Source organism: Bos indicus x Bos taurus, chromosome 18, assembly GCF_003369695.1.
Source record: "Bos indicus x Bos taurus breed Angus x Brahman F1 hybrid chromosome 18, Bos_hybrid_MaternalHap_v2.0, whole genome shotgun sequence".
Classification (NCBI taxonomy): domain Eukaryota; kingdom Metazoa; phylum Chordata; class Mammalia; order Artiodactyla; family Bovidae; genus Bos; species Bos indicus x Bos taurus.
This window is the reverse complement of record NC_040093.1, coordinates 5,432,809-5,455,349: the sequence shown is the minus strand read 5'-3', so window position 1 is coordinate 5,455,349 and position 22,541 is coordinate 5,432,809. Positions and strand designations below refer to the sequence as shown.

At 43.0% G+C, this 22,541-nt stretch overlaps 1 protein-coding gene and 1 pseudogene across 3 annotated transcripts; both read right to left on the bottom strand.

The window, feature by feature from the left end:
• Positions 1–2,618: 2,618 nt before the first annotated feature.
• Positions 2,619–3,860, bottom strand: LOC113876062 (annotated as a pseudogene). Its single transcript, XR_003506408.1, has one exon. The product of XR_003506408.1 is annotated as a steroidogenic acute regulatory protein, mitochondrial pseudogene (transcript).
• A 6,289-nt stretch (positions 3,861–10,149) lies between these two features.
• LOC113876053 (zinc finger protein 665-like) lies at positions 10,150–22,298 on the bottom strand. Of its 2 annotated transcripts, XM_027514871.1 has the most exons (6): positions 22,209–22,298; positions 21,548–21,631; positions 18,773–18,899; positions 18,185–18,277; positions 12,237–13,384; positions 10,150–11,900 (listed from the first exon to the last, which is right to left on the bottom strand). In XM_027514871.1, the coding sequence occupies exons 2-6, from the start codon at positions 21,560–21,562 to the stop codon at positions 10,893–10,895; spliced, it is 2,391 nt and encodes a 796-aa protein (XP_027370672.1). In that variant the 5' UTR covers positions 21,563–21,631; positions 22,209–22,298; the 3' UTR covers positions 10,150–10,892. The 2 variants fall into 2 exon arrangements, with proteins under 2 accessions (XP_027370672.1, XP_027370671.1); XM_027514870.1 differs by having other exon boundaries at positions 10,150–13,384.
• Between the last annotated feature and the right edge of the window lie 243 nt (positions 22,299–22,541).

Sequence of the window (22,541 nt, the reverse complement as noted above, 5' to 3'; positions counted from 1 at the left end):
AGTAAGACAGAAAGAGAAATAGAAATATCATATACTAACACATATATATGGAATTTAGAAAAAAACAGTACTGAAGAATTTACTTGCAGAACAGCATTGGAGAAACGGACATAGATAATAGACTTATGGAAATGGGGAGAGGGGAGGAGAGGGTGAGATGTATGGAGAGAGTAACATGGAAACTTACATTACCACATGTAAAAATAGATATCCAAAGGGAATTTGCTGTGTGTGTCAGGAAACTCAAACAGCACAGGGAGTGGGATGGGGAGGGAGATGCGAGGGATATTCAAAAGGGAGGGGATACATGTATACCTATGGCTGTTTCATGTTGAGGTTTGACAGAAAACAACAAAATTCTGTAAAGCAATTATCCTTCAATTAAAAAGTAAACAAACAAACAAAAAGAATGAAGGCAACAGATTACATCAAGGAAGCAGTAGTTTAGAATAATAATGACTCGTGAAAATTGTCTTTCAAATATCACAAATACTCATTTCCCCCTAGAAAGCAAGGACCTGAAATTATTGGAAGAAGAAAAAGATTTCAGGAGACCGTCTAGAACAAAAGAAGCAAAACCCTGATGGTAGATAAGCGATTCTGGAAGGAAGTCATCCTTACCCAAGCAGGATAGGTTCCTATATTTCTCTACCATCACGTCCCTGTACAATTCCTGCTGACCGAGGTCCAGCATTCCCACTCCTCTTGAGCAAAATCTATGGCCATATCCCAGAATGTCAGCTGTCCCTGAAATACAAAGGAAAGATGCCATGTGGCCATGGGAAGACTTCCTCATGTGACCCAAGATGAAAACAGCAAGTTCAGAGACCTGGTTGTGATTAGTGGTGTGGCTGATGGTACAGAATAATAACATTTTTACACAGTAATATTTTCCACCACATTCCGACCCCAAGAAAAGAGGATGGGATATGATCCACAAAGCATTATACAAACTATTGTGATCTGGAAGAGAAATTATAAAATGATCGGATCAACATTGGCATATTAATTTTTGAGTGTCATAAGCCTGTGAAACAGGATAAATTGTCTATCAAGAAAACAGGAGACATTAAAAAAAAGCATACTCTGATTCAAGAGTTTTGGAGTGGGGCCGATGCTCCACATTTTTTTTTTTTTTTTTTCACTGACAACTCATTTTATTCCAATGAAAAACAAGTGAGATCTCCCCAGGCCCCTCAAAGACACAGTAGCATAGTTTGGAAAAGGCAAACATGGTGTGTGTTGAAAGCCCATTTCTCACTGTCAGCCTGTTCTCAAAACCAGAGCATGTGTTGCTGTACACACCTTTCAACAAGCAACCCTTTCTCTTAGCTGGGAGTGGAGAGTTCTGTTCTTGAAATACTTCCACAGTTACTCCTTCTCACTCTGAAGCTTCCAGGCTGGAAAAACAATTTCATCTATGCCAAAAATAGACTAATAAGAAACAATAAATATTAATATATACCTGTGTCAGTTGTACAGTCTCAATGCCTCAATAAATACCAGCATTTCTGCTACTGCTAATTTGTTTAATAAATTAGCTAGCCTGACATTCCACATGGTGTAAATCATCAATGCTGTTAGCACTGGAATGGAAACACTTCAAGTGATAATGGTTGGGTTTTCATCCTGCATATGTATTTTAGCCAGATAACCCCATCTCAACTCAGATGTTTAGAGCACCAATTCTCAGACCTTGGAAAGGGATTTTGCTCTCATGCTATCATACCTTCTTCCAGCCATCTCCTCCAAGATAGTAAGACGTTGACCTGTTAAAGCAGAGAAATTGCAGCCCCGAGTCAAGCTAAGAGGACAGGATAGACTCCAGACTAAAGATTCAGTTCCTATTTCAGATCTAAAGCAACTAATGGGAAAGTAGTAAAATTTGCTTTTTGATTTTCTCAGTAATACCATTCAGTCCCTCGCTTTTGATTCTATCCTTTTAGGTAAATAAAAATCTTCAGTCAAAATCTTCATCTTCCAATGCCCATTAATCAGCTACCAGCTATAGAGTTCTTGTAAGAACTGATTTAGTCTTGTGCGTATTTTCCAAATTAAATTTTTATGAAAGATTCCAGTAACAGATCCTACATAATTGAAATTAAGTCCCCTGGAGTTTTTCCTTTGAATGAAGTAAGAGATTTAGTTTAATTAAAATCTTTATCCACGGCTCCTTTAGTATGAGCTTGCCATTTACTAGCATGGATTTTTAAAGAGTAGAATTTTAAATCGGGTACAGACTAACTGAAAGTTTTTATGTTAGTTACAATTCTTTATTCTGACTCCTGTCATGGAAGAAGTACGGGAATCAGTATAACAGTTCTGTATTTTTTCCATAAGGTCACTTGAACTAGAGTTCTAGAAGCCGTCTGCTGTGGGAGTTGCTTACTCTTTGGTGCAGCTGTTCACCCACTTGGTAGAGGAGCAGAGGGTTGTGGGAGGCCCTGTGCAAGACCTCGGTCTGCACACATTGCCCGCAGACTTCTTGACCTCCTCAAGCTTGACAACCTGATCCTTGGGTTCTGCAACCTCTGCACCCTGCATTCCTTAACTGGTAGCATTATCAAGATATTTTTAGGTAGACGCTGTCAGGACCCAGGAAAAAAATGTTTCACAAATGTTTTGAGACCCTTATGCTTCATTTTACAGCTCATCAGTGAATGAAGTTAGAAGAGCCTTGTCCGCATTCTCTTGGTACTAAAATGCTGCTGTAGTAGCTGAGCTGTAGTATCTTATTGAAAACGTGCCACCACCTTGTCCCACTGTCCTCAGATGAGATCTTTAACAGACTTGGAGGCTTCTAGCAGGGGCCTCCTCGTGAGCCCTCAAACCCATTCAGCCGGGAGCTGGTGGAGCCGCAAGTTGGCCTTCAACACCTGGCTTCAAGAGCAGGGCAGGACTCCAGGCACTTGCGCAGGTGATTGGCAAAATCCACCTGGGTCTGCGAGAGGACCTGGTTGATGATGGTCTTCGGCAGCCATCCCTTGAGGTCAATGCTGAGCAGCCAGGTGAGTTTGGTCCTTGAGGGACTTCCAGCCAAGGGGCGGAGCACCATGCAGGTGGGGCCGTGCTCAGCTCTGATGACACCCTTCTGCTGGGGCATCTCCTCATAGAGTGTGGCCATGCCAGCCAGCACACACATGGAGCCCCGGCGCTTGGTACAGCGTACGCTCACAAAGTCTCGGGGCCCCACGAGGTTTCCTGCCGCCTCTGCAGCCAACTCGTGAGTGATGACCGTGTCTTTTCCAATCTTCTGCAGGACCTTGATCTCCTTGACATTGGGATTCCACTCGCCCATGGCCTCCATGCGCTCCACAAGCTCTTCATAAAGCCTCTCCATGGGCTGGTGCACCACCACCTCCAACCGGAACACCTTGCCCACGTCAGGGATCACTTTACTCAGCACCTCGTCCCCATTGGCCTGCCGGCTCTCCTTCTTCCAGCCCTCCTGGTCTTTGAGGATGCCCAGGGCCCTCTGCATGGCCTCCTCTCCCTGCTGGATATAGGCCAGCTCTTGGTCGCTGTAGAGAGGGTCTTCCAGCTGAGAACCTAGGAGAGAGCCGCAACGCGGAACCTGGTTAATCCACGCAGCTGGGGCCGGGCCCCCTAGGGCCCTCCGGTTCAGCTCCTGGCCGATGGCCAGCACAGCCTGCTGCTGCAGCCCCTTCATGCTGCGCACGTGTCTGTAGGAGCTTCCGGCACACAGCTTAAACGTCGCGAGAAGCATCTTTCCGGGCAGTAGGGGCAGGTGTGGAGTCTGGCGGGGATGCTGAGGGCTCCTGCTGTGGCCTCTGGTCCCGGAGGATGGCTGCTCCTGTGCTTCCTCAGCCTGACAGGGTTGTGGCCTCGGGCCCTGCAGCTGCCAATGCTCCGCATTTTTAACAAGCTTATTGTAACTAGTAATGTGAAGAAAACTGCTCCTTAAATAGCCATTTTAAGCTACATGAGCTGCAAAGAAATAGAATAGTAAAGATTCATACTTAAACATTGAATTGTAAGTGTTTTGCACATTTGAGAGGTCTGATAGAATAGTACCCAGGGCAGCTACAACCCTTTGATTTATTTAGTATATATTCTATGTCTTTCTAACAATTTTTTACTGTTAAATGCACCACATAAATAATATAAAATCAACACCATTGCAGTTCTACCTTTTTGCAAATATTTTGTCAAACATTCATTAAATGGCAGAGCTTGAATTTTGCTTCAGTTTGTGTGACCTAGAATTGAACTAATAAAACAAATACACAGAGACAACACTAATGAAAGTTTGTAGAAGTTTTAGAGGGACTTTTGTGGTGGTCCATCGTTGGGGTACTTTAATGGAACGGAACCTGGTGGTCCGGAGTTGATGATAAGAAAGTAAAAGAAGGAAAGAGGCTAATATTCCCTGGGTTACAGAGCAGGCCTCTGCGCTTCAGGGAATCAGCCAGAAAGAGAGAAAGAAAGAAGGACATGGGGACCCAAGTCTGGTGGTACAAGGGTGCTTTATTGAATTCCGTGTGAGTATTTATACTGTATTACAACGTAGCTTCTTCAGGTAAAGATCAAAAGACCAGACTTTACAAGTTACCAAGGAAACAGAGCAATAGAGGCCATAAGGCCAAAAGGCAATCCATATCAAAGTTCAGTTCAGTTCAGTTCAGTCGCTAGTCGTGTCCAACTCTTTGCGACCCCGTGAATCACAGCACGCCAGGCCTCCCTGTCCATCACCAACTCCCGCAGTTCACTCAAACTCATGTCAATCGAGTGATGCCATCCAGCCATCTGATCCTCTGTCATCCCCTTCTCCTCCTGCCCCCAATCCCTCCCAGAATCAGGGTCTTTTCCAATGAGTCAACTCTTCGCATGAGGTGGCCAAAGTATTGGAGTTTCAGCTTTAGCATCAGTCCTTCCAGTGAACACCCAGGACTGATCTCCTTTAGGATGGACTGGTTGGACCTCCTTGCAGTCCAAGGAACTCTCAAGAGTCTTCTCCAACACCACAGTTCAAAAGCATCAATTCTTCGGCGCTCAGCTTTCTTCACAGTCCAACTCTTACATCCATACATGACCACTGGAAAAACCATAGCCTTGACTAGACGGACCTTTGTTGGCAAAGTAATATCTCTGCTTTTTAATATGCCATCTAGGTTGGTCATAACTTTCCTTCCAAGGAGTAAGTGTCTTTTAATTTCATGGCTGCAATCACCATCTGCAGTGATTTTGGAATCCCCCAAAATAAAGTCTGACAGTGTTTCCGATGTTTCCCCATCTATTTTCCATGAAGTGAGGGGATCAGATGCCATGATCTTAGTTTTCTGAATGCTGAGTTTTAAGCCAACTCTTTCACTCTCCTCTTTGATTTTCATCAAGAGGCTTTTTAGTTCCTCTTCACTTTCTATCCATATCAAAGTGAAAGTGAAGTCACTCAGTCCTGTCCCACTCTTTGGGACCCTGTGGTCTGTAACCCAGTTTGCTCCTCAGTCCATGGGGTTCTCCAGGCAAGAATACTGGAGTGGGTTGCCATTTCCATCTCCAGGATCCATATCAAAAGAGGGTCTTAAATAATCCCTTTCACCAAATGGAGAAGCTAATGAAGGAAATCCTCTGTAAGCATCCCATCTCTATTATCTCAGTCCTGGGAGTGGCTTGTCAGTCCTCTCCTCCTGACAGGAATTGAAAAGGAACAGAGGGCTCAAGAGAGATAGGAAAGGGCACACAGGACTCCTACTGTGAAACATTCCCTGACAGTCCATGACTAAGACTCTCAGCTCCCAAGGCAGGGGGATGGGTTCAATACCTGCTTAGAGAAATAGATCCCACACCCCACAACTAAAGTTCTCCAGTGTCAACAAAATCTCCCACATGGCTCCAAGATCCTGCCTGCTACAACTAAGACACAACCGAGCCAAACATATAAATTAGTGTATTTTTCAAAAGAACTTTATATAACTTGGGAGAATACCAAAACAAGAAAAAAATCATCAAATAATTTCAACATTTTTCTGCACACAGGGATACATTAAAATGAGATTATACTTACTAAGAATATTAAAGCTATTCATGTCAATAAAATCAAGATCATTTTTAAAGGGTTAATATATATACATCTACTTGTGGATGATATTCTTTGTACATTTTAGATACATTTAGGGTGGAAACATACACAGCAGTATAAGATAAATTAGGACTATTGGTTCTGAAGCTTTTCTTTCTTGAAAAACTGTATCATTTGTGTTGAGCTTTATCTTTCAACACAGTGGAAAACACATTAGCTCCATTATGATTGCTGTAAATATTTAAAAAAATACAAATAAGTGGTAAAAAGACTGTGTCTGTGATTTGAGCCTGGAGTGTTCTGGAAACATCACACCTGGGCTTGAGTGATCAATTCGCCTACCCCGAAAACCCACTATCTATAATCAACACAATGACTGTTCATTCTCAAAAGCAAAGAGAAACCAAGAAGATGGGGAGTTTCTCCATTAACTATGAGCATTTCCACACATTCCTTATTCCTTTTTTCCACAACCTTGTTTAAAGAGAGAAGTATGAACTTCATAGTCTCATGATGTCAGAGTGACGTCTCCAGAACCAGTGGGCATCAGATGTCACGGTGTAAATGAATCACATGAAAGATGCACAATCACTGCCTGGGCATTCTGGAATTAACAATGAAATTATAACTTGAATCTAACATTTAAAACTGTCAATTTTATGCAAATTTCATTTCACATATACTCCCCCTGTTTTGTATCCTAATAATGCATTTAAGTAGTAAGACTCAGCAATGCAAAGGACAGCATCTCCTAGTTTTCTTTTTATTTCTGAAAATTTTCTGAAAAACTGTGGACCTCTGAGTTGAGTCACTGGGCTTCCCAGCTGGCTCAGTGGTAAAGAATCTGCCTGCCAATGCTGGAGATGCGGCTTCAGTCTCGGGGTGGAGAGAATCCCCGGGATGAGGGAATGGGAACCCACTGCAAAATTCTTGCCTGGAAAATCCCATGGACAGAAGCCAGTTGGTTCTATGTATAATGGCATGCGGGGAGTGAGCTCCGCCCATGGCAAAGGTCACGAGGTAGGAGGCTTGGCATATGCAAAGGCGGGATCAAGCCTCAGGAGTCTCCCTGGAAATTCTCGAGCATCTACCCCCAAAACCAGAGTCTGCCTACTTTCTGCTTTGTGCTTTCACCTACACCTCTGACTTTATGGGGGGCTGTCCCCCACTACCTCTCTCTGAAAAAAGAGTTAGCTTACAGCTCCAGTTAATAATTCCTGGGTGTGACAGTGTTTCAACCTACAAACTCCTTTGGAAATCCTCTAGCCTGCCTGAATAGGTTTTTCCGGCCACATGTGATTGTTCAGAGCCTCCCAACTGTGAGAGGCAGGAGATGTTCTAAACTGTCTAAACACAGATTCCTTTGGGTAGTTAAAAGATTGATTAGAAATTGTATTGGTGAAGGGTTTTTCACTTATTGGGCCAATGTTTGCTGCTAAGTCTCCATACTCCTTACCTACTGTGTCCTTGGCAGTGTATTGATTGATATAATGGGTGTATAGAAATGTAAGTAGTAGCCTCAATGTTTGTAACCTTGGATCCTTGAGTTAATTCTTTTCTTGATTGAGCCCACCTCACCTTTGCCCTATAGGAATGCAGCTTTGTCCAATGCTTTTTTGGAGGCTGGTGCCTGACTTTGGAATAATCACCTTTAGAGAAAGATAAGTTTCTTAAAATGTTAACAGGCCTCCTGGCCAGAAGATGATGTAATTCACCTGAACTTTTGCATATGATAAGTTTGAAAGCCTGGCTTCAATTAGGACCAGGAGCTGCTGTCCTTGCATGACTCCACCCCTTCCCCCATTATCCTCTATGCACTATTTAAGGTATAAAAACTACTTTGGAAAATAAAGTGCGGGCCTTGTTCACCGCAACTTGGTCTCCCCATGTCCCTCTCTCTCTCCCAAATTCTGGCTGAGTCTCCATCTGCAGCGCGGAACCCGCCATGCTTGCTAATTATGCCTGGGCTTCTAAGATCCGACCGGGGAGGCCTCAGTGTCTCCTCTCCTTCGGGAGAACGGAAGGACACCTGCGGCCTACGTAAGTGGTGCAAACTTCTTGTCTTGAAGTTTTATTGGTCTCCCGCGTAAACCAAGCTACTCAGCCTCTTTTCTCCACTAAATTTTCCTACTGAGCTATCCTCATCCTATTACTCTTTATATCTTTGATAAAATATTTAAATAAATAGGTCGCTGACGCTGCCCCGCTTCGAATACCCTGGATCAGCTGGGGCTGGTCCCCGGCAATGGCATTTTCAAACTCTGTTTTAAATATCTATATTGCATCCAGGTGCTAAGTCATCACTGCATTTCGCAACGTCCCTAAAATCCCAACACTAAAACACATCCCAGTGGGAGTGAGGATAGGAGTGACTCCCCATGCTGATCTCTCACAAAAAAAAATAGTTTCAACAATTGAAAATCGCTGATTCACGGTGAGAATTCATCATGCTCCTTAGAAAGCGAGGATGCAGACAATGGATAAAAGGCTCTGGGACACAAGGAAGTAGTCTAAAGGGCTGGTCTTCACTATGATAAAAAGAAATAGGAAGAAATAAGATGATGAGATGCCCGGGACGAAAAACTAGCAGCAGAAAGCTAAAGGCTTGCAGATTCTCATTTGGGCATTTCAGGAGGAAAAGCAGATGCAGCCCCAGACCCAGGACAGGATATTTACCTGAGAAGTTGCCATTTCCTCCTCTTCTTCCTCCTGCTCTGCCTTCTCTGGGGATCTTACGCTGCAAACACACTTCTGAGTTTTGAGAAAATACCGCTGAGGCCATTAAAACAGCTCTTTAACCTGCAACCAATGCTCCTACAGACAGAAGGGCCTTGAAAAGCTGAGAAGACCGACCTCTCCTGTCCTCTGTCTCAGGAGAGATTCAGGAACAATCAATTCCTACCTGGAGACCAGCCTGTGAACTTATTTCTTGATTCTTCTCTCCCCATAGAGAGCTCTTAACACTCTGCTCACACAGATGATGTGAGCTGACTGACTTCTCCTTTCCAAATCCAGATAGAACAACCCTGTTGCTTCTCCGTGGACGAAGCCAGGGCTCAGCTCTCACAGATAGATAAGGAGGCGCTTCCTAAACCTGGGCCTCTGCTTAGAATGCTCTGGAGCACTTCCTAGACACCGCAGTGTTGCTCCCACAGGACCAACATAGAACTCTGTTGGGAGGGCATCAGTGAGGTCAGTTCCTGACACTGGTCATGTGATCCTGATGGGAAACCAGATGGAAACCACTTGCCTAAAGATTCTTTCTGAACCATTTCAATGAATACAAATCCCTGGTGGTCAGGTCCCCACTCCAAGAAGTTATCAATCTGCAGGTCTACAGTGCGGCCGTTAATGGAGTCATCAGCAAGTCCCATTTTTTTCTGATGTTTCTTCTCTCAAACCATCGTTCAGGAGTCCTGAGCTCAAAGCCTCACACTCACCACACCTAAGACCTCTCTGTAGGGGAGGATTTCGGGCAGGAATTTCTGAGGCAGGTCAAAGCCAGAATTAGGCAGAGAAAACACCAGTTCTTGCAGTTTAGCCTGTAGAAGTTACGCTGGGTGAGGTGCTCTGGGCTCCCTAGGGTGAGTGTGAATTAATCCATTCAAGCCAAAACAACAAATCCGGTGAGCAGTGTGAGGGTATCATTGAAGGGGGACTTGTAAAGTAGACCCTGGTGTTCAGCAAGACTGTTGATCTCAAGGAAGGTGGTCATATAGAGAGCAGGTGCTCACAGGACTGGCTTTTATGAGTTCAAGAAACCACAAGCTGCCTACTGCCCAGAGAGATGCTGAAGCAGCAACAGCATGGACCAGTTTAGGGAAATTGTCAACAATACTCATTTTTTGATATAAGGATATGAGATTTGTGACTTTTACAGCTTACCAGACAAAGCCTAGGAAGCACTTAGGAAGCATGGTATACACTAATTCCACGCCTCTTCCAGGAAGACTTTCTAATACGTTTGTGGGTTATCACATAAGTTGTCTTCATTTCAACATTGTCAAGTAATAATCATGACGTGTGTTGATATTGTAAAGATACATCTATATTGCAGTGAACTCTCGTGTTTGTCTTACAAATCAACGATATTACTATTGAAAGTTTGGAACCAACTTCTATCTTACTATAATACATGGAAAGATTAAATGATCACTTACATCATGGCAACTTCCAGATATTTCACATCAATGCCAAACACCTCCATTTAGATAGTCATTGTCCATTTTACATTATGGTATCCTTCATCTTCTAATGGAGGATAGATAGAAACGGTTGCAACACAATATAAAAAGGCTAATCTTTAATAAACCATAAAAAAAACCTACATTTCCAAACACAGTAGAAAGCTTAGTATGGATTGAGTGTTCAATTACATTCATGTCAAAGAATCTCATATCACATCATTCTAAACAAGCATACAGATAGCAATCCACTCGAGTACTATTGCCTGGAAAATCCCATAGACACAGGAGCCTGGTAGGCTACAGTCTATGTGGTTGCAAAGTTGGACACGACTGTGAGACTTTACTTTTGCTTTCATACATACAGTGTTAAGAATTGTAACTTTCTAACCATCAACCTTCATCTCACGATTCATGCTAATACGTCCATTTTCTATGTGCTTTAACTATGGAGTACTCCCTACAGTCATTGTACTTCAGAGAAACTTCTGAAAACAAGATTGGTGAAATGCCTTCTATTATGCAATCTCTGATATTTATTTCCATTTAACTTTTGATTAAATACTTTTCTACATATTGTTTACATCATTTCCATTGTTTTTTTGTATAAACTCTTGTGTTTTCTGATGCATGTTTAGCGCAAACCTCTTCCATCACTTGTTCCATTATTAGAGTTTCTCTCCAGTGTGTGTTCTCTGATGTTTACTGAGATGAGCACTCTGACTAAAGGCTTTGCCACATTCGGTACATTCATAAGGTCTCTCTCCAGTATGCATTCGCCGATGCAGAGTAAGAGCTGACTTGTAACCAAAGGCTTTGCCACATTCAGTACATTTATATGGTCTCTCTCCAGTATGCACGCGCCGATGTTCAGTAAGGTTATAACGCGTAATAAAGGTCTTGCCACATTCTGTACATTTATAACGTCTATCCCCGGTATGAATTCGGTGATGTTGAGTAAGGGCCGAACTCCTAATAAAGGCTTTGCCACATTCTTTACATTTGTATGGTTTCTCCCCAGTATGGATTCGATGATGTCGAGTAAGAACTGAGCAATGATGAAAGGCTTTGTTACACTCTTTACATATATAAGGCTTCTCTCCAGTATGGATTCGCTTATGATAGGTTAGATCTGAGTAACAGATAAAGGCTTTGCTACATTCTGTACATTTATAAGGTTTCTCTCCAGTATGAATTCGCTGATGTTGAATAAGATTTGAGCTGTAGGTAAAGGCTTTGCCACATACTGTACATTTATAAGGTTGCTCTCCAGCGTGAATTCGCTGATGTCGGGTAAGAAATGAGGAGCGACGAAAGGCTTTGTTACATTCTTTACATATATAAGGTTTCTCTCCAGTATGAATTCGCTGATGTTCAATAAGGTCTGAGTTGCAAATAAAGGCTTTGCTACATTCTGTACATTTATAAGGTTTCTCTCCAGCATGAATTCGCTGATGTTGAATAAGGCTTGAGTTGTAAGTAAAGGCTTTGCTACATTCTGTACATTTATAAGGTTTCTCTCCAGTATGAATTTGCTGATGTTTAGTAAGAAGTGACTTGTAAGTAAAGGCTTTGCCACATACTGTACATTTATAAGGTTTCTCTCCAGTGTGAATTCGCTGATGTTGAGTAAGAAATGAGGAACGACGAAAGGCTTTGTTACATTCTTTACATATATAAGGTTTCTCTCCAGTATGAATTCTCTGATGTTCAATACGGTCTGAATTATAAGTAAAGGCTTTGCTACATTCTGTACATTTATAAGGTTTCTCTCCTGTATGAATTCGCCGATGTTGAATAAGAAGTGAGTTGTAAGTAAAGGCTTTGCTACATTCTGTACATTTATAAGGTTTCTCTCCAGTATGAATTCGCTGATGTTCAGTAAGGTCTGAGTTGTAAGTAAAGGTTTTGCCACATACTATACATTTATAAGGTTTCTCTCCAGTGTGAATTCGCTGATGTTCAATAAGAAATGAGGAACGATGAAAGGCTTTGTTACATTCTTTACATATATAAGGTTTCTCTCCAGCATGAATTCGCTGATGTTGAGTAAGAAGTGAGTGACAGTTAAATGCTCTGCTACATTCTGTACATTTGAAAGGTTTCCTTCCTGTATGAATTCTCCTATGTCTACTTAGATTGGATGACTTACTAAACACTTTCTCACATATCTTACACTTGTTTTCTTCCTGTGCATTCTGAACAGTGTCCTGTTGAGTAAGTTCTGAACAGTGATTAGAAACCTTACCATATTCACTGCAAGTCCTCTCTCCAGTACAAGTACTCTTATCTAGAGAAAAACCTGACATTTGATCAAAGGTATTTCTACATTTATTACTTTTAGAATCCTTGTTTGAAGATTCAGGTCCCTGAGGTTTCTTAAGGTTTGAGTCTCCTTCAACTGTGTACCTAGTTTCATTGCCTGAATATCTTCTCAGTCCGCCATAAATACTCTTGTAATTATTGGAGCTGGGGCTCTTACTTAAGGTCTGACTCGTTTTATTATACATGGAAAGTTGTTGTGTATTAACCATATCACAATATGTATGGAACAATGATGGTTGGATTGCATCTCTTCCATCATCATCAACAGTATATATCTTGGAATGGATAGAAGATATCTGTTGGGGGAAGAATAATGACCCCCTGCTCATGGATCCCTCAAATTGCTTAGACTGTGAGTTTTCACACTCATTGTTAAATTGTAGGTGTTCAGACATGCTTGAATGTATGTTTAGTAGAAGCCTACGTTCACAACTGTCTGAATGAGTATTTGCAGTAGAGACTAGATTACCTTCCAGATTTTCCACGTTTTCTTTTAGAGAACACGTATGTTTCATAAAAGGATGGAAATCTTTTCTTAAACTCTTACACTTCTCGGCAGATATTGAAGATTGAAGTTGCTGTTTTTCCCAATTTGACTCACGTTGCTCATTTCTTTTTGCAGTACTCTTAGGATTACATGTAAGTGTCTCCATTTCTTTATGTCCATATAAACATCCTCTCTGTCTTTCATACACTCTGGTATATTCCCAATCTTTCATTAAATTTAAGTTTCTGAGGTGAAATGTTTGATATATTCCTAGGTTTGCTTTTTGGAATACATCTTCTAACACTGGATTCTTTGGCATCAAATCCTGGGTGTCTTGTGGAGACACAGCTGAAAGATACCAAATAACAAGTAATTTTACCTGCTATTCTCAGTGAATATCTTTAAAGATTTAAAGAAAATTGATGAGCATAGCTAGTTTAAAAATAAAACAGAGATGGAAGGATCAAGATGCCAGAGGCTTAGGCAGATGTGGAGCTCATCTCTCTCTCCACAAGTGAATGAGAAACGGAATAATTCTCACACAGCCCAGCTGAACACTAGCAGAGGCCCTTGGAAATCTGAAAGGACAAGAAAGATTCCTGCTCTGCAGGGTAGGACAAAAGAAAGAAGGAAAAAGAAGAGGAGAGGAAGTGGGTTGGGGCCTGTAACCCTGCAGGGAGAAGAAAATGAGGAGAGGTCCCCATATCCGAGGAAGCCCCTCGCTAGGGGAGCTCAGTTTGGACAGAAAGAGAGTCTCATTCTTTGTGGGAAGAGAACATGGCAAACAGTGTGTGGCAGCAGGACAGAGTGAGACCTGCACACAGGGTACTGACCCCAGCCCTGCCCACCCAGCCTTAGAGGCATGTCCAGCAATACAGACAAGGGCTGGGTGCCGAAATGCGGGGTTTGGAGAGCAGACCCAGGCAGAGGACTGCGGTTCACTGTGAGGAGACATCCTGAGGGGACGGGAGTGAGGGAGGAGGTCTATAAAGGGATGCTTGTGGAGGAAGCGTGAACCACCACAGAGAGAGTGTCATTGTTGAGTGATGCCCAGGGAATGAGCCCGCTGCATCCCTTGTCCCTTGTGCCCGCCCCTGCTAGCCAAGGACTAGGAAGAACTCTACCCAGCCTGGGGTCTCTTGAGCCCCAGCCATGGCCTACCCCATCGACCTCCTCCACAATCAGCAGAATCCTGAGCTCTGGGGCAGCCTCAGGAGAAGACACCTGTGAGTTGGCCACATGCACAGATGCAGCAGAAAGCACAGGTGAACGCCAGCAATAAAGAAGAAAAGCTGAAAACTCTCCTTGCAGCAACACCAGCCACGGTCTTACACCCATGACCAGCTTTGTAACCTCAGCCCCAACAAAGCATCTGAAACAACAACCAAGGGCTCTCTCATTCATGGCAGGTATGGCTTTAGTAGGTGTAGACTTTGTGAGCTCCTACACAAGGGGGCTGGGCCAGGACAGAGCCTGAGCTGCTCCGTAGCACCACAGCGGGTCCAGTTCCACGCTGAATGCAATCCCAGGACCTGACTTAATCGAATCCATTCTAGTGACCTTGTGAAAACAACATCTGAGAGACACCAGGGCCATGTGCCATCATGCCCATGGTCAAGGTGGGGACAAGAGCAGTTCAAACACTACATAAGGAGAGCCTGCAGAACGCATGAGAGGGGGCACGACAGCAAACCCTGAGGTGAACATTCCTAGAGGAGTAATACTTAGTGTCTTCTCTCCCAGTGGGTATGCTCCAATGCCACCTGCCTCGCACCACAGATCAGAATCACAGTGAAGACTCAGATCTGGGGGCTGTATTGCACCACACAGGGAGCAGGCACCACCAGAGACAAGGCAGTAACAACCACAGAACAAGGGGGAAACAGCCCTGAATATCCAGGGCAGGCTCTGGTCACAGTTAACAGCAATCAGAGCACAGATCAAGAGAGGATAAGGGCACAAACTTCTGGACCAACCTCACCCACTAAGGTGCAGATACCAGAAGGAAGATTAACTAGGTGGCTGCACCCTTCAAAACAAAGACCACAAACAGAATGCAGGACAATATGATATGGCAAAGAAATATGTTGCAGGGCAAGAAACAACATAAAACCTTCCAAGGACCACTGAGTTAAGAGGTGATAGGCAATCTAATGATTACTTCTTGCTTTTAGTCATCTTAAGTGGAGACACCAAACACTTTCACAAATCCTAGGTGCCTAGTAATTCTAAAATCCACTTCTTGCCACACATGTTTCTGAGAATGTGTTATTAGATGTTTCAATGTAAGAATCACAAATGAGAGTGACAGAGAAGTAGTCAGAAACTGAGGACACATAAGACAGTGTCCGAGGAAGCTGAATACAAATAAGATAAACTTAATAAAGTACTAGTTTTATTTATTTATTTTTTTTATCCACCACAGGTTTACCTGTGTTCCCCATCCTGAACCCTCCTCCCTCCCCATACCCTCCCTCTGGGTCGTCCCAGTGCACCAGCCCCAAGCATCCAGTATCGTGCATCGAACCTGAACTGGGAGAGAGACTTTAAAACTATGATTGAAAGAGGGAACTCTACTCATTGCTCTGTGGAGACCTAAATGGGAAGGAAATCAATAGGACGGTAAAGACTAGAGATCTCTTTAAGAAAATTAGAGGTACCAGGAATATTTCATGCAAAGATGGGAACAATAAAGGAGAGAAACAGGATGGACCTAAAAGAAGAAGATATTAAGAGAAGTTGGCAAGAATATATGGAAGAACTATACAAAAAAGATCTTAATGACTGAGATAACCATGATGGTGTGGTCACTCACCTAGTAACAGACATCCTGGCATCCAAAGTAAAGTTGGCCTTAGAAGCCATGACTACCAACAAACCTAGTGCAGGTGATGGAACTCCAGCTGACCTATTTCAAGTCCTAAAAGATGATAATGCTAAAGTTCTGCACTCGATAAGCCAGCAAATTTGGAAAACTCAGCAGTGGCCTCAGGACGGGAAAAGGTCAGTGTTCATTCCAATCACAAAGAAAAGCAATGCAAAGAACGCTCAAACTACTACATAATTTCCCTCATTTCAAACAATAGCAAAGGCTACAAATTCTCCAAGCGAGGCTTTAACAGCATGTGAACCGAGAGCTTTCAGATGTTCAAGCTGGATTTAGAAATGGCAGAGGAATCAGAGATCAAATTGCCAACATCCCTGGGATCATATAAAAAGCAAGAGAGTTCTGCAGAAACGACGACATCTGCTTTATTAACTATACCACAGCCTTTGATTGTGTGGACAACAAGAAACTGTGGAAAATTCTTAAAGAGATGGGAACACCAGACTACCTTACCTGCCTCCTGAGAAACCTGTATGCATGTCAAGAAGCAACAGTGAGAACTGGACATGTGACGACGGGCTGATTCCAAATTGGGAAAGGAGTTCATCAAGGCTGTATACTGTCACCCTGCTTATTTAACTTATATGCACAGTACATAATGTGACATACTGGGAAAGATGAAGCACAAATTGGAATCATGATTTCAGGGAGAAATATCCATAATCTCAGATATAAAGATGACACCACCCTTAGAGCAGAAAGTGAAGAGGAACTGAGGAGTCTCTTGATGAAACTGAAAGAAGAGCCTGAAAAAGCTGGCTTCAAACTCAACCTTCAAAAAACAAAGATCATGGCACAGGTCAGATCATTTCATGGCAAACAGTGGGAGAAAGAGTGGAAACAGTGAGAAACTGTATTTTCTGGGGGTTCCAAAAGCACTGCAGATGGTGACTACTGCCATGTAAGTAAAACACGCTTGCTCCTTGGAAGAAAAGCTATGACCAACCTAGGCAGCATATTAAAAACCACAAACATTACTTTGCTGACAAAGGTCCATCTAGTCAAAGCTATGGTTTTTCCAGTAGTCATGTATGGATGTGAGAGTTGGACCATGAAGAAAGTGGAGTGCTGAAGAATTGATGCTTTTTAACTGTGGTATTGGAGAAGACTCTTGAGAGTCCCTTGGACTGCAAGAAGATCACACCACTCCATCCTAATGGAAATCAGTCGTCAATATTCGTTGGAAGGACATGGTGAAGCTGAAGTTCTGATACTTTGGCCACCTGATGTGAAGAACTGACCCACTGAAAAAGACCTTGATGCTGGGAAAGATTGAAGATGAGAGGAGAAGGGGACGACAGAGGGTGAGATGGGAGATGGTTGCATGGCATCACTGACTCGATGGATATGAGTTTCAGCAGGCTCTGGGAGTCAGTGATGGACAGGGAAGCCTGGCCTGCTGCAGACCATGGATCGCAGACTCAGATTCGCTGGAGCAACGGAACTGAACGGACCGATATGCATAAATAATTGTCTTTGGTGTATAGGAGAACAAAATCGGAAAACAGCTATATTCCAATTAGAACTTTTAATAAAGATTTCTTCATATAATCTAAAAATTGTCATAGTTTGAATCAACCATTAATAATGTAGTGGAAAATGTGCTAAGATTTTATGTCAATGTATTTTAAAATTCTATGAGGTAATAAAACACAATAAAGTATTTTAGCATGTTAGAATTGGGGCAAATACACTAAAGATATTTTACATGAGATCATATAAGGTAATGAGAAACTTTCAAGTCAATCTGAGATGTGCACTGGTTCATTTTCACCAGGTTTTGCTTTCTGCAGTGAAAAATTACTTGAATTTGAAATTTATTTAGAAGGTCCTATGTGTCGCTCCTAGTGGATAGGAAATTATAAATCAGAGAATAAAATCCTGTCCCTAGTATTCCTGGAAATTCGGCAGTTTGTCTACCACTTGACTCACACATTTCTGTCAGGAGGTAGAAGGAAACTTTAACAGGACTGTCATACAGTTACTCAGAATCGGGCAGAGTTTTCCTAGGTCCCCCAAGAAATCAAAGAGCAACGAATGAATGTAATTTGTCAAAAGCCAAGAAGAGACTTTTAGGTCACACTATGATGGAGAAAAGTAATCACTGGAGATAAATTCATGAATGATTAAAGAGAGAGAATGAGGCAGGTTATACATTTCTATCACAGTAGCAGAACAAACCCAGGTTTTCAAAAACCATTTCCATTGAAACAAATCTCCCAACACCACCTGAGTCATCATCTCCAACCATTCATACCTACCTGGGTAAATGGCTGTTGTCTTCATTCTCTTTATATTCCTGGGATCCTTCAATAGCTCCAGAAAGGTGACCAGGTCCACCTTAGACACAAGCCCTGGTGATCAGAGAAAGGAATATTTGTGTTGTTAGAGATTCATCAGTATCGAATCCAATATGTATTCAGGTGAGACGAGAATGCATTTTCTTCTAGACAACGATTTCCTGAAATACTTTATTCAAAGCCGCTATACAATACTAACACACACCTCACAATCTGGTCCTGAGATTCTGGTCAAGTAGTACTAAGGCAAAGGTAAGTAGAGTCAATGTGAGATTAAGAGAGGGTGCAACTATTTAATACCACAGAACTTACACAATTACCAGTAACCTAGAATGAAGGACGCAGAGTACATCAAGGAAGAAAAACATCACCAGCACAATGATTCATCATGAAGCCTTTCTTTCTAAACCCAGAAATAACCCATTATCCCCTAGAGAGCACAGATCTGAAAATACTGTGGGAAGCAGAAAATTTCAGAAGACATTCTAGAAATGACAGAAGAAAAATGCAGTGGGTAGATAAGGGATTCTGGAAGGCAGATATCCTCACCCAAGGAGGCCAGGTTCCTGTAGTTCTCTAACATCACATTCCTGTACAATTTCCGCTGACCGAGGTCCAGGCATTCCCACTCCTCTTGAGTGAAGTCTATGGCCACATCCTGAAATGTCAGCCGTCCCTGAAATACAAAGTACAGATGCCAATAGCCTGTGGGAAGTCTTCCTAATGTGATCCAAATACCATTCAGTCAGATAAAATCTGAGTAATAGGCAAATTTGGCCTTGGAATGCGGAATGAAGTAGGGAAAAGACTAATAAGAGTTTTGCCAAGAAAATGCACTGGTCATAACAAACACCATCTTCCAAGAACACAAGAGAAGACTCTACACATGGACATCACCAGATGGTCAACATCGAAATCAGATTGATTATATTCTTTGCAGCCAAAGATGGAGAAGCTGTATACAGTCAACAAAAACAAGACCAGGAGCTGACTGTGGCTCAAACCATGAACTCCTTATTGCCAAATTCAGACTTAAATTGAAGAAAGTAGGGGAAATCACTAGACCATTCAGGTATGACCTAAATAAAATCCCTTATGATTATACAGTGGAAGTGAGAAATAGATTTAAGGGCCTAGATCTGATAGATAAGAGTGCCTGATGAACTATGGAATGAGGTTCGTGACATTGTACAGGTGACAGGGATCAAGACCATCCCCATGGAAAAGAAATGCAAAAAAGCAAAATGGTTATCTGGGGAGGCCTTACAAATAGCTGTGAAAAGAAGAGAAGTGAAAAACGAAGGAGAAAAGGAAAGATATAAGAATCTGAATGCAGAGATCCAAAGAATAGCAAGAAGAGATAAGAAAGCCTTCCTCAGCAATCAATACAAAGAAATAGAGGAAAACAACAGAATGGCAAAGACTAGAGATCTCTTCAAGAAAATTAGAGATACCAAGGGAACATTTCATGCAAAGATGGGCTCGATAAAGGACAGAAATGGTATGGACCTAACAGAAGCAAAAGATATTAAGAAGAGGTGGCAAGAATACACAGAAGAACTGTACAGAAAAGATGTTCACGACCCAGATAATCATGATGGTGTGATCACTGACCTGGAGCCAGACATCCTGGAATGTGAAGTCAAGTGGGCCTTAGAAAGCATCACTATGAACAAAGCTACTGGAGGTGATGGAATTCCAGCTTTTTCAAATCCTGAAAGATGATGCTGTGAAAGTGCTGCACTCAATATGCCAGCAAATTTGGAAAACTCAGCAGTGGCCACAGGACTGGAATCAGTTTTCATTCCAATCCCAAAGAAAGGCAATGCCAAAGAATGCTCAAACGACTGCACAATTGCACTCATCTCACATGCTAGTAAGTAATGCTCAAAATTCTCCAAGCCAGGCTTTAGCAATACGTGACCCGTGAACTTCATGATGTTCAAGCTGGTTTTAGAAAATGCAGAGGAACCAGAGATCAAATTGCCAACATCCGCTGGATCATGGAAAAAGCAAGAGAGTTCCAGAAAAACATCTATTTCTGCTTTATTGACTATGTCAAAGCCTTTGACTGTGTGGATCACAATAGATTGTGGAAAATTCTGAAAGAGATGGGACTACCAGACCACCTGACCTGCCTCTTGAGAAATCTGTATGCAGGTCAGGAAGCAACAGTTAGAACTGGACGTGGAACAACAGACTGGTTCCAAATAGGAAAAGGAGTTCGTCAAGGCTGTATATTGTCACCCTGCTTATTTAACTTCTATGCAGAGTACATCTTGAGAAATGCTGGACTGGAAGAAACACAAGCTGGAATCAAGACTGCCAGGAGAAATATCAATAACCTCAGATATGCAGATGACACCATACTTATGGCAGAAGTTGAAGAGGAACTCAAAAGCCTCTTGATGAAAGTGAAAGTGGAGAATGAAGAAGTTGGCTTAAAGATCAACATTCAGAAAACGAAGATCATGGCATCTGGTCCCACCACTTCATGGGAAATAGATGGGGAAACAGTGGAAACAGTGTCAGACTTTATTTTTTGGGGCTCCAAAATCACTGCAGATGGTGAATGTAGCCATGAAATTAAAAGACGCTTACTCCTTGGAAGGAAACTTATGACCAACATAGATAGCATATTCAAAAACAGAGACATTACTTTGCCAACAAAGGTCCATCTAGTCAAGCTTTGGTTTTTCCTGTAGTCATGTATGAATGTGAGAGTTGGACGGTGAAGAAGGCTGAACGCTGAAGAATTGATCCTTTTGAACTGTGATATTGGAGAAGACTCTTGAGAGTCCCTTGGATTGCAAGAGGATCCAACCAGTCCATTCTGAAGGAGATCAGCCCTGGGATTTCTTTGGAAAGAATGATGCTAAAGCTGAAACTCCAGTACTTTGGCCACCTCATGCCAAGAGTTGACTCACTGGAAAAGTCTCTGATGCTGGGAGGGATTGGGGGCAGGAGGAGAAGGGGACGACAGAAGATGAGATGGCTGGATGGCATCACTGACTCGATGGATGTGAGTCTGAGTGAACTCCGGGAGTTGGTGATGGAAAGGGAGGCCTGGGGTGCTGTGATTCACGGGGTTGAAAAGATCGGAAACGACTGAGCGACTGAACTGCACTAAACTGAGATTCTTTGGCTGGCAATACTCTGTTTTCTGTCATTCTGATGTGCCAGGAGAGGAATGGGTCCCTTGGGGTCATGATTATGGGTAAGTGTAAACAAACCGGTTCAGAAGTTAAGAAGCTTATCAAGTCCAAAGAAACAGCATTTCAGGAAAGAGACAGAACAAACAAACAACAGGACTATGCCTCTTACCTCGGAATGAGTCATTTCTGACTCCTTGCTTTCCTCTTCCTCTGGGCTTCCTTCTCACGTAAGATCAATCTTGGGAAGTGACCCCTGAATGTTGAAAATAGACTGTTCAATACTTAGAAAAACACATCGAGCTCCCTGTCACACAGCCCCACACAGAGGGAGGATCTCAACAGGTACAAAATACAATCCTCTACGGCCACTGACACAGCAGGGATTCTGGAACATTTTATTCTTTTCTTCAGAACTCGCGGCCCTTCCTGTGAAAACCACACGTTCTAGGCTGACCCTCCCCTTCAAACCTCAGGCGAGACCCTGACCAAACTCCATACAGAATAGAACCTCCTTCACCTCTTCGCGGATCAAGGACCTAGGGGTTGGGCAATGCCGGACTTTAAGCAGCGGTCTCTACAAGTTAGAAGGTAGAACTGCCAGAGAAGGACGTGGGCTCTAGAACGATATTAACAGGAAGCGGACGTGGTCCCCAGGGACCCGGCAGCTAAGACAAAGGACTTCAGAACTTCTCACGGCGATGCGAGGACACACACTGGGAACGGGAAAATGGGGACGGTGGTTTGAACGTTCACAGAGACCCCCGAAAGCCACGTGTGAAGGACAACAGGCAGTGGGACAAGGAATCGGGTTTTAAACAAACAAAACTCACCAGAACACTCTGTCGCTCATTTAAACGCAATTCCGGGTCTGCAGGATACTGCGCACGCGCGGGCGGAAGATCCAGTACAGAGGAAGGTGAGTGCGCTACGCTGCGGCCAAAGATAGGCGACGAAAGGGGAGCGGGTGGGACGAGGCCGGAAGCGCAGGTACTTGTGGGCGGGGCCAGTGGGGACGGGGCCTTGCCTCCCCTCACCCCCGCCCCTCTCGGTTTTGGGTCTGTTGGTCCTTCTGTCCTGCTGTGCTTCCTTTCTCTGCCTTTTGATGCCTTTAAATCTCTTTGATTTCCTCTGGAGCAGAGCTGCTTCCTGCCTGTTCTAAGTTA